General features: G+C 50.1%; 1 protein-coding gene across 2 annotated transcripts; it reads right to left on the minus strand.

Moving 5' to 3' along the window:
* Positions 1-344: 344 nt before the first annotated feature.
* On the minus strand, positions 345-12,542 carry ighmbp2 (immunoglobulin mu DNA binding protein 2). Of its 2 annotated transcripts, none has more exons than XM_042341331.1 (16): positions 12,454-12,542; positions 11,061-11,147; positions 10,602-10,771; positions 9,880-10,075; positions 9,176-9,276; positions 8,336-8,499; positions 7,615-7,815; positions 7,133-7,280; positions 6,462-6,636; positions 5,752-5,934; positions 4,801-4,919; positions 4,164-4,258; positions 3,870-3,993; positions 2,486-3,439; positions 1,745-1,917; positions 345-686 (listed from the first exon to the last, which is right to left on the minus strand). In XM_042341331.1, the coding sequence occupies exons 2-16, from the start codon at positions 11,129-11,131 to the stop codon at positions 495-497; spliced, it is 3,066 nt and encodes a 1,021-aa protein (XP_042197265.1). In that variant the 5' UTR covers positions 11,132-11,147; positions 12,454-12,542; the 3' UTR covers positions 345-494. The 2 variants fall into 2 exon arrangements, with proteins under 2 accessions (XP_042197265.1, XP_007902991.2); XM_007904800.2 differs by lacking the exon at positions 12,454-12,542 and adding an exon at positions 11,384-11,411.
* Between the last annotated feature and the right edge of the window lie 107 nt (positions 12,543-12,649).

Here is a 12,649-nt window from a genome sequence, read left to right on the forward strand (position 1 = left end):
GAAAAGCCCATAAGCAATGAATTGTAATCTCTCGCTATCAACCAGGCTTAGTTCACAACTGGAAATTGTGCTTTGACTTCAGGCGAGGACATATTTTATTTTATATTGAGGCGAAGGGTGTGCATTGGGAGCCTGCAATCATAGTTGGGATTGCAGGCTCCCAATGCACACCCTTCACCTCAATAGCTTCTCAAGCCTCAACGCCACATGACTTGAGACCAATGTGTTCTCAAAAACAGCAGAGGAGTGTTTCCCTTTTGCATTTGACGTGCTGCGCTTTATCGCATCGGAAGGAATCCTCAAAGCGCTTCACGAGATTCACTGTCAAGTGCAGTGAGTCGGTATTTTTTAAAAAAGTCATTTTATTTTATTTTCCATTCTGCGTGGTTTAAGTTAAACAGAGTTGAGTTCATATATTACCTTGCGTGAGCCTTTGAAAGCGCGCAGAGTGCATATTTCGATCGCTTAAATAGTTGTCAGAGATGCTCAAACAGTCACTTTTTCTCCTTTGCAGCAGTCCGCTTGCTGGCCAGCTGATCGATTTTTTTATCCAGCCGCCTCTGTAGGTGGGCTTTCTTGGTCGGGTCGAGTGAGTGGTCTTTGGTGCCGCTGCCGGCATAAAGGACGCCTTCCCGGCTGATCACTTTCCGGGCGTGAGCTTTGGCTCTCGCGGTGCAACCGTGAACCTGCGGACAGAGGGAGAAGCAACATTTGTCCCCTTATTAGGCTCTCCGAGATCCTGCCCCGCTTGAATGCCGCTATATAAACACAAGTTGTTGTCGATTGCTGCTTCGCCGACAAAATATACAGTCAATTCACTTCACAGTAGATTCTGCGAGCGCTTTGAGACGTCTCGAAGATGTGATAAGGCGCTGTATCAAATGCAAGGATTATTATTATTGACGTCGATGAGATTTCAGATCTAGAGACTGACTTAACACGCGGACATGATGTTGGGACACGGTCTGGGGGTCGATCAGCAGCAGGAGCAGGAATAAGAACACTAGGGTAGAACAAGTTCTCGAAAACGTGCATCTTTCAAGCAGCGTAAACGACGACGACAACAAATTACATTTACACAGCGTCTTTCACGTTGGGAGGACGTCCCAAGGCGCTGGATAGTCAAGAGCAGGGGTTTGAGATCAGGACATAGTGTTACGTGCAGTGACTGTGCATTGTGCAATGTGGCCACAGACACATTTTATAACAACAATAATAATCCTTGCATTTATTATAGCGCTTTTCATGTCTTATTGACACCTCAAAGTGCTTCACAGAATAGGTTGTAAAGTGAACTGACCGTATATTTGTGGGCGAAACGTTTTGATGATGGGGAGAGAAGGTGCAGTGCAAAGAAATTTGGGAGGAGGTCCAGAGAGTGGGGAGAAGTGGGCAGAAAGAGATAACATGGGTAGACAATGAAGGGATTTCAACACAGCACCCTTTACGACCGCACCCACCCTACCTCCTACCCCCCCTTCCTGTCCTCCAACCTCCCGATCCAAAGCCCCAGCTTGTGAGCAAATCCTTGACTGCCCAGCCCCTTTGGGACGTCCTCCTGACGTGAAAGGTGCTGCATCCCTTGGAGTAATTCAGTGTTGTTGTTGCTGCTGTTGTATCCGCCCAGTGTCGCAATAAAGATTTGATTTCAAAGACCCAAGTGGACGTGAAGCAGGTTGACCTTGGCTTCCCCAGTATTCGGGCAGGTCAGTCACATCACCAACAATAATGGGGCAGGTCTTACCTCTGGGATGTGGTGGCTGAAGCAGAAGTGTCTGTTGCAGTGGATGCAGTGCTGCCCGATGGAGAGGACGCTGCTCTTACACTTCAGAAAGGCGCAGGTGCTGTTCTCTTTGATGGTGGCGGCAATAAGCGCTTCGAAATCCTCCTCCTCGCCGCTCGCCGCACGAGATTTCCCTGTAAAATAAAACGGTTCCACACCCAGGATTATTCTGCTCCCATAAGCGCTCCGAGACCCCGTCTGGCGTGAAGGGCGCAATATAAATGCAAGTTGTTGTTGTTGGCCAGGACCGACATGGGTGAGAATTCTGTTGCGTGGAATCGGGCTTAAACAGATAAGGTTTCTATTTTACGGTTATTGAGGGCACCCCCTGTAACTAGTTCTCAAAAGCATTATACAATAAACTCCTGTTAACTCGACCCTGGCTTAACTTAATCACCACTTAAGTCTTCATACTGCCAATATCACAGCCGCTTTATAATACAAAGTCAATCCACTTTACACTGTATCCTGTGAAGCGCTTTGGGTCGTCTCATCGATAATCATTAATCAAATAATTATTATTATTATTCTGTATATTTTTATGGACTGTGACAGAATATACGTGGTCTACAAAAATAAATAAACACAGGCAGAAGACTCGCTCTTCCAGGCACGAAATAGCATTTGCTGGAATTCTGCATCAATCTCTGCAGACAGAGGAGAGAGAGAGAGAAAAAAAAAGGACGTATAAAAAGTCCGCACCCTTCTCCGCATGCTTCTTTTTCTTGTCCGCTTTCTGGGGTCTGTCAGTGCCCACGTTCTGCTTTTGTCTGCTCCTCTCCTCTCGCCTGGCTCCTTCCCTCTGCATGCGTTCCTCATGCAGTCTCTTCAGATCCAGCCCGGGAGGAGGAGAAGGAGGAGGAGGAGAAGCAGGAGGAGGAACTCCCAGCGCGTCCTCCTCGCTCTGACGTTCCCGTCCTTGCTCTGCCTGGGTCTCCGGGGCGGAATTACTGCAGGGGATCGGAGAGGCTTCCTGCCCCTTAGTGTCCGCGACGCTGTTGAGCTGGGCTCCCGATCTCGACAAATCCGGCTTGGCCACCACGATGAACCGTTCCTTGCCTTCCCCTGCACTAGAATGCTGAAGCCCGAGCTCCTCTGCCATCTGGTGGACCAACAGCCGGTCATGAGAATTCAGGGACGGTGGGAACTGGAGCCTCTGGCTCGCATCATCCTCGGCGAACCTGGTTATCTGCTCCCTGAGCCTGAGCTCCGTGGAGTTGTCCCTCACGGCCGCGCTGCTGGTGGGTCTGAACGAGTCCGAAGCCGCGTCCCTCTTCTCCAGAGGGGGCTGCTGTGTCGCGCCATCACCTTGCTTGCTGCTTCGCGTGGCTTTGGCTTTGCCCCGGGCCGGCTTCCCGGCCGCTGGACCTCTCTGGCCGCCCACGCTCCGGTTAACGCTCAGCGGTGCTCCCGGCGCGCGCGTGGCTGTCCTCCCCTCAGCCTGCGGGCTCTCCCGGGTGTAGTTCTCGGGCACCAGATCGTCGCGGTACTCGAACGCGGTCCGCACTTGCCCGCGATTGGTCAGGTAGTCAACCAGCGACCTGAGGAAGGGGTGGGTGCAGACCGTGCGGGTGTCACAGGTCACCATTAGATGGCGTCGAGCCCGGGTCACGGCCACATTGATTCTCCGATCTTCGGCTAAGAAGCCAACCTCGCCTGCAACACAGGGACCGGAAATGTCGCTGGCCGCCAGGAGACCACGCAACGCAAAACCACGAGGATTAGCTCTCGCCTCGCAAGCGACGGGACCCGGGTTTGATTCCCGGGCGGAGGCAAAACATTAGGCGAGTTTCCTTACTCCACACGCCTCTATTTATCTAGCAGTAAGGTGGAACCCGGTTGTTAGTTGATGGGCGCATCGCTTTTTCGAGGGGGGTAATAATCCCTCCCCCCCAAAAAAATAATGATAATAATTTGGTCACGACTCTTTATGGGACAATTTCGCCCCGAAAATACACAGGCAATCCACATTACAATGTATTCTGTGAAGCGCTTTGAGACGTAACCCAACGACGTGATAAGGCGCTATGTCAAATACAATGCAACAATTATTATTAGCATTATTAGGAAAGCCGGCGGCGCTCACCTTTCCTGTTGGATCTCACCAGAGACAGGACAACGGCCTCTTTTTCTCTCCCTTGAAAGCCGTCCACAGACTTGATTTCCAGCTCTGGATGCTGGTCGCACAGCTCCTTCCTCAGCAACTGCACCTGTTTTCGACAAGAGCTCAAATGGCTCAAAGTTCTCCGATTTGCAAATTTCCACAACTTGACTACGAGTTCAAAAGAAAGTGCTCTCTCCACCCCCCCACCCACCCACCTCTACCACCCACCCACTCTCGCCCACTCAAACCGAACCAAACCACTGCGGAGGTTTTTACCTGCAGGTTGTATGGCGCTATTACAGCGATGTCCCTGGCTTGGACGCCAGCCTCGGTCAGGGCTTGAATGTGAGCTGCCACAATCTGAACCTCACCTGGAACACACACAGAATGGCAGTCAGTCACACCAACTGTACGGTCACCACACACACACACACACCAACTGCAGTCACCACACACACACGCCCCCCAACTGTACAGTCACCCCACACACATACCAACTGCATAGTCACCACGCACAAACACACACACCGACTGTATAGTAACAAAACACACACAAACATAAACCACATTTATAGTAATATAATCCTTGCATTTGATGCAGCGCCTTTTCACGTCAATGCAAAGTTCTTAAAGCACTTCACAGGATTTATCGCCGACAAGAGCAATGACAGAGTATTTGCAGTTACATCATCATAATAGTAGTAATAATCCTTGCATTTAATATTGAGCTGTATCATGTCGTGGAGACATCTCAAAGCGTTTCACAGGTTACACTGCAAAATGGACTGACTGTATTTTGTGGGCGAAATGCATTAGACACAATATACACAGGGTCTAACACCGTGGATGAGAGACAGATAAAGCAGATAGACTACCTACACCCCACTCCACGCCTCCATGAAGTACTTCTTACCTGGGTTTCCTTTAGATTGTTCATCTTCCTCGTCAAGCTCAAAGAGGCCACAGGACGCAGTGTCGACAAGAAGCAACGGAATCTCTGTCTCCTCTGTGGAGGCGACTCCGGGCAAGTCCCTGCGAACAGTCAGCAACGCTTAACATCAGCAGCAACCTGCATTTATACAGCGCACTCCGCACGGGATGGGGTCTCCGAGTGCTTGAATACCTACGAACACACACAGTCACTCACTCCATTTCGCAGTAAATCCCGTGAAACGCTTTGAGACGTCCATATTACGTCGGAAAGGATTTACTGCACTACACCAAGCGCAGGGGTAGGAGTGTGGTCGAAGGCGCAGTCGTAGTGGAGGGTCTTGAGAAGTGCCTTGAAAGAAGCGAGGGAGGAAGCGAGGCGAAGGGACTGTGGGATGGAGTTCCAAAGGTGGGGGCAGAGAGGCTGAAGGTCCGACCGTCTTCAGCGGTGAGCCTCAGGGCTCTGTCCTTGGTCCTCTCCTCTCCAACATGGACATGTTCCCTTTTGGTGACATACCCACAGACATGGAGCACACACCTGTGTTTGCACATGGTTTGCATACGACGCATTAAAAAACATGTGGGTGAAGATGGTAGGGAATAAATTTCCCTTGAAAATGTTGCGTATCCATGAAACTGCTCGGCAATCGGTCTCAGGCCCTGGATTGGTGGCCGCGCTCTCAACCACTACACCCCGAAGCTCTGGAACTCTCTCCCTTAAACCCTCCGCCTCACCCCCTCCCTCCCCACTGTCAAATCCCGCCTAAACACCTTCCTTTTTGATCGTGCTTACGGTCACCTCCCCCCTCCCTCTCTCCCTAACCCGGGGTCAGACTCCGCCACTGTCAAGCTCTTCGGGTCCCAACCCTGCGCGAAAGGCGCGATATAAATGCAAGTTGTTGCTGTTTCATTTTCTAGCCAGGTCTCAACTCACTTCAGCAAATGTTGGGCCACAGTCTCGTGAGCCAAGAGCCGACCCTGGTACATCTGTTCGGAAGCCCAGTGCATGATGGAGGCGTGCATTCTGTACTGCACGGTCAGCATGCGGACCACCCCCTCCCCGTGCCTCCCGATTAGCCGCTCCATCAAACTGAGCGACAGACCGTTCGCCGCAGCTCTGAAACGGAGAGAGAGAGCGCGTGTGAAAACATAATGAATAACAGAGCGAAAGACAAAAGGATGGGAGATACAGTAGATAACCGCAACGAGAGAATACGAACAATATGAAACTACGTTTATTATATCGTCGGGAAGATGTTCCAAGGTGTTTTGCACGCAAAATATACAGTCAGTTCACTTTACAGTATATTCTGTGAAGCGCTTTGAGATGTCTCAACGACGTGATAAGGCACTGTATCAAATGCAAGGATTATTATTATAATTCATAATCCTGGCCTTGCACCCGAGCTGTGTGTGGAGGAGGGGAAAGTCGACGTAAAGCGCTGTCAAAGAGGGGTAGGTCTTGAGATGGACCTTGAACGAGGTGATGGAGGGGGGAAGGGGGAAGAGGGAGGGAGTTGCTGACACAGAGCCCAACCGTCGATAGTGGGGAAGATTAGGTGGGGGAACATTAGTGCTCGCTGAGCGAAGGAAGCGGACGGGTCGGGAAAGAAGGACGAGTCTCCCCACCTCCAGCCAACTTACTTGCGCGATTTGATGGTCGGCGGAAGCTGCTTGTGATCTCCGGCCAGGACGCACTTGGGAGCCCTGGGCAGCGCGATCCAGCAGCTGGCCTCCAGTGCCTGAGCGCACTCATCAATCACCACCACGTCAAAATGGTCGTCTGGCAGCAGCTTCAGGGGTCCGTCGCTGGAGGCTCCTGGAAAACAAGGGGCCGACAGGTCAGAGTAAGAGAGCAGAAGCCGCAAACAACAGCAACAAATTGATAATAATAATCCTTGCATTTAATATAGAGCCTTATCATGTCGTTGAGATGTCTCAAAGCGGTTCACAGGATATAACTGCAAAGTGAATTGACTGTGTGTTTTGTAGGCGAATCGTGGCAGCCAATTGCTCACAGCAGCGTCCCCACAAACAGTCGTGGATTGGGTGACCAAATTATTTTATTTTTTGAAGGGGTTATTACCCCTGGAAAGCGATCCGCCAATCGACTAACAACCAGGTTCCTAGTTACTGCCAGGTAAACAGAGGCGTGCAGAGTAAGGAAACTTTCCTAAGGTTTTGCCCTGCCCCAGGGAATCAAACCTTGTCCTCTCGCTTGCGAGGCGAGCACGCTAACCACTATGTTACATTTATATAGTGCCTTTCAGCAGAGTTTCCCTGGCAGCCTCGTTGAGACTCTCCTAAGCGTCTACCTGTGGTTGTTGCCAAGATGACCTCTGCCCGTTTGAGTATATGGACCATGGCTGCTTCCTCCCTCTCCCTCAGCTCCTTCTTCAAGCCCTTGATCTCGCCACGAAGCCAGCTCTTCTCCCCTTTGTCTCGGGCTTTTCTCATTCCGCTCTTTGGAAGAGAAACACAAAGTCAGTCATTTCTACCCACTAGGTGGGTTGCTTTCACGCTTGTAGCAATGATTCAAGTCATAGATGTGAACCCCCACCACGCACTCCCAATGTAGGTAATAATAATAATAATCCTTGCATTCGATATAGTGCCTTACCATTTCTTCGAGACGTCGCAAGGCGCTTCACAGGATACACTGTGAAGTGAATTGACGATATTTTATGGGCGAAACGCGGCAGCCGATTGCGCACAGCAGCGTCCCACAAACAGTCATGGATTGAGTGGCCAAATTATTATTATTATTATTTTTGAAGGAATTACTGTAGGTACGTACAAAGGCCTGATCGATGTCTTTCCGGATATCCATCACTATCTGCGTGCCGTCACTGTGCGCCAGGACAGCGTCCAGGCAATGCCGTTGTATCGATTCAAGCAGTCGAGCCGGGTGCCCCAAACGCAAGACTTTCGCTTTAAACGATGCCAGGCGCTCCACCAGGTTATCCACAGCAACGTTGGAGGGAGCACAGCAAAGCACCTTCAGGGAATAGACACCACACACGCACGCAGTAACAACTTCAGGTAGGAACAGGCCATTTGTCAATCCAGTTAACCCATCCAGCTTCCCACAGAATTCCTGCCCCCCCCCCCCCTCTAAATCCAATCACCCTGCGATCTCTTGAACAACTCCTGTCTGAAATACAACTGCTCGCTGCAGCCATCTAGATTATTGAAACAATTTGTATAAAAGAAAAATAATAATAATAATATTCCTCGCATTTGACACAGCACCTTATTATGTCATTGAGACGTTTCAAAGCGTAGTGGATTGCATTTTGTGGGAAAAACTATGCAAATTTTCTAGAAGCCGCCAATGTTTCTTTCAAGGCTTCGATGAGAGAAGCGGCTATTACTCAGAACCACCTTGAGTGAGACGTAAAGACTGGAGTGGAATCTTGGTGAGCAGTACACAAACTCTGAGGGCAAACTATCCAATTTAATTTCCAAGCCGTACACAACGCAAGCAGAATATTCGCAGATATGGATGAGGGTCTCACCTTCAGGCCTTGCTTTACCACCTGCAGAATCACTTCCACCACCGTGGTGGTCTTCCCTGTGCCGGGGGGGCCGTGAATGATCGCCACCTCCTTCTGCGACAGAGCAAACTGCACGGCTTCCCTCTGTGAGCCGTCCAGTCGTGGGTTGTAAAGCGCCAGGCTTGCTGAGGCAAGGCAAACCCATCAGTACAAACAACAACGACGACCGCAACTTGCGTTAACGCAGCGCCTTTCAGGTGGGGCGGAGTCCCGGAGCGCTTAAAATCAGTAACAATAGAAAAACAGGCATTTTTAGCAATTGGCCAGCCGCGTGTCTGACGCATGCAGAAACAACAACAACAACAAGATTCCATTTATAAAGCGCCTTTCACGTCAGGAGGACGTCCCAAGGCGCTGCACAGTTGGTACTCATCACAGTGCTCGAGTGTATCCAAACCAAACTGAGAATTCCATGCATCCCACATGGAAATTCCAGAGATAGATTGTTGGAATGGAATGCGCTCTCTCTCTCTTTCTCTCTGTCTCCCTGGAGGGATGCATCCTGCTTACCTAATTCCAGAAAGTATTAGGCGCAGGTTGGCAGGAACCAAGGCTTGACGACCTACGTGTGTGTTGGGGTAACTGCTGGAGTCTAACCAGCTACAATTCCATTCAGCGCATTGCTTTTGACGATGTCAGCCACAAGTATTTCCCACTAGCAATCATCCCTAATGGCGAATGGAATTTTTACCCCCTCCCTCAAGTCTCTCTTACAATGTATTTCACATTACGGGACAAAAAAAAAATATCAGTTTCCATCTTCTAGTCTGGAACGAGAACGAAGAGATGAGTGGATCTTACGTGGGTTTCCTGACGGAGTGCTTGGCTCGGAGGTGCCGAACAGGACCCCGATCAAATTGGAAGCCGGCCCAGCGTGATGTTGGCTCAAAGCATTCAGAGCCCTGCGAATGGGAGAGAGAAACAGCAAAGGGAGAAGCGTGATTAAGGGACTGAAGCGTTAACAAACTCATCTTTTTTTTAAAAAAAATAACGCATCAAACAACACCACAGATCCCGTGGGAGCAGAAATTCCCGCAGATCAGCATTTGTGACAGATTTTTCCTTTTATTAAGGAATCCCATTAAGGTACACCACAAAATTAAGACCAACCCTTGTGAGTTTTTGTCAATCACTTCCCTACTAGAGTTCTCTGCTCTAAGCCCATTCCCCTGCTCTTTCCACCATCGTGTCTGTTACTGGTGCTCACTCCCCCGCAGGAACTCTCTACTCTAACCCCATTCCCTGCTTTCTCCCCAATGTGCCTGTGCTCGCTCCCCCACTGGAGCTCTCCACTCTAATCCCATTCCCCTCTCTTCCCAATTTGTGTGTGCTGGTGCTTTCTCTACTGGAGTCCAAAGCAAACCTACAATGAAAGCGCACACGTAAAGATCTACTGACGATCGATCACGAGGCGTTAACCCAGAAGCAAAGCAGTTTGGGTCATTCCTTTGCATTACTTATTAGGTGAGCTGAATTTAAACAAAAACTTCCTACAAAATTCTTACTTCTTCAGTCTTTTGTACGTGACATCGTTCGCCAGTTTCAGAAGTTTATAGGAACTCTCGTCGTCAAGGGTTAGCTGGTCATTGGTGTCGTCAATGGCTACCGTGACTGATTTTTGCGTGACACGCGTGACAATGCCCGATGCCAGCTGGTCGGACGGACCACATCCCTGAGAGTCATACAGCCCCACAATGTCCCCTGTTAAATACACAAACAGAACAAGCAAATTAGCTCTAATTTCCTTCCCCCACCGTGCCCCACACACCACCACTTGATAATCGCGGACGTTACAGGGCTGAAGGAGATCATTTGATTTATCAGGCTCTGGCTGGCGCTCGCCACTCCAATCCCATTCCCTGGTCTCTCCCCCATTGTGCTTGTCCCACTGCTTGCTCCCGCACTGGAGCTCTCCACTTCAATCCCATTCTTTCCCCCATCTCTTTCCCCCATTGTGTCTGTACTGGTTCCTCGCTCTAATCCCATTCTTCTGCTCTTCCCCATTGTGTCTGTGTTATTGTTTGCTCCCATTTTAGAGCTCTTTACTCCATTCCCGTGCTCTTTCCCCCCTCACCAACCCACCCACCCACCCACCCACTGCTGGCTCCCCCTCGGGTTCATTCAGAATTACACCCTTATCTTGAATCTCAAAAACTCGGTTCTAAACTGCTGACCTCGGTGCAAACTAAGAGAAAGGAACAGATGTGGGACAAATGAAGGCACGCACCAGGTCCGAAGTCATTGCTGGGAAGTAATGCGTTGGTCTCGAATTTCCTTGGCTCAAAGGTTACCAAGCAGCGACCGTACAGGCCCGTCCTCTGGTTCACTATCCGCAGCTTCAGCAAGCACACGCCTCGCCGCTGGAGCTCCTTCAGGGAAACACATTCCTGCCAGGCCCTGAAATCAAGCTTCAGGGGTTCAGCTTGCTCGGCTCTTGTTGGCAAACACTCACCGATTCAACAACGCACAACCCCATTCGGCAATAATAATTGCAGCGCTCTCCCCCCTCTGCTCAAGTGCTGGAATGTCAGTCTGGACTCAAAAGTGGAAAGTCCCAACATGGGGCTTGAACCCATGACCTTCTCACCCAGAATTCAGGGTGCTACCATCTGAGCCAGGTTGACGATAACAAAATGATGACCCCCCCCCCACCACCACTCCACCCCACCGTGTGGAGGAAACTTACCTCGCCTCTTCAATTTCAGCCTCTCTTTCTTCTTGCAAAAGCTCTAGGTTTTGAGATACAAAACTCTCCATTCCTGGTCTCTTGAGGCTATTCAAGGAACACAGGTAGGACATACATCAACTCAAAATGTTTACAAATAGAACTCTTCTCATTCTCTCTCGCTCACTTTGTATCTCTCTATGTAGATTTCACATGGTATGCAATCCCTCTATGCAGCTGAAATTTAAATATCAAAACATACAGTCAATTCCCTTTGCAGTCTATTCTGTGTAGCACTTTGAGACGTCTCTCAAGTATTATTATTATTGTTATTATAGTCTCACTCTGTGTACATCTATCCTTCCGCCTTGTCCCCTTCTTCCCATCTTTAGGTTGCGGCTGAAGACCTTCCCTTTCGACGGTGCCGCGGACCACCTCCCCCTGGCTCTGCCATTGCCAAGCCCTTTGGGATGCTGAGGGGTGCTCTATAAATGCAAGTTGTTTGTGTATATCAGATGGTGAGATGGAGACACAAACGGTGCTATATAGAGTGACACACAGTGATACACTGAGAGGGGGGGGGGCACAAGTGAGTGGGGGGGAGTGAGTGGGGGGGAGTGAGTGAGTGGGGGGGAGTGAGTGGGGGGAGGGGCGCCTTATCTAGGGATATACATTAATATAAAATAATAATAATCTTTGCATTTGATATAGTGCCTGATCATGTCATTGAGACACACACACACACACACACACACAGAGTCCTGGCGTGAAAGGCGCTATACAAATGTAATCTTGTTGTACGCGTCCACACATACATGGTGACACAGTGTCAGGCACACACAGCGATATGGACTGACACACAGCATCACAGATACACAGAATATACACAGATACACACACAGTGAAAAACACACATATAGTGAGAGAGACAGAGTGACACACACAGAGTGACACACACACACACACACAGAGTGACACAGAGTGACACACACACAGAGTGACACACACAGGGTGACACACACACACAGAGTGACACAGAGTGACACACACACAGAGTGACACAGAGTGACACACACACAGTGACACACACACAGAGTGACACACACACACAGTGACACACACACACACAGAGTAACACAGAGTAATACACACACACAGTGACACACACACACACAGAGTGACACACAGACGGAGTGACACACAGAGTTGACACAGAGTGACACACACACAGAGTGACACACACACACACAGAGACACACAGTGACACACACACACACACAGTACACACAGTGACACACACACACACAGAGACACACAGTGACACACACACACACACAGTACACACAGTGACACACACACAGTACACACAGTGACACACACACAGTACACACAGTGACACACACACAGTACACACAGTGACGGGTGTAAACTCTCTGAGGCTCAGCGGCTTCTCCCCCTTTGCCCTTTCCCGGCGCCAGAAGTTCAGTGTGTGTCCGTCCCGCTCTGTCCTCCCCCTCTCCCCTCTCCCCCCGTGTGTCCGCGTCCGTGTCTCTCACTCACAGCCGCGGCGCTGGGCTCCCGGGGGGGGGGGGTGGGGGGTGTCGGTGTGT

Source organism: Callorhinchus milii, unplaced genomic scaffold (genome assembly GCF_018977255.1).
Source record: "Callorhinchus milii isolate IMCB2004 unplaced genomic scaffold, IMCB_Cmil_1.0 Scaffold17, whole genome shotgun sequence".
Classification (NCBI taxonomy): domain Eukaryota; kingdom Metazoa; phylum Chordata; class Chondrichthyes; order Chimaeriformes; family Callorhinchidae; genus Callorhinchus; species Callorhinchus milii.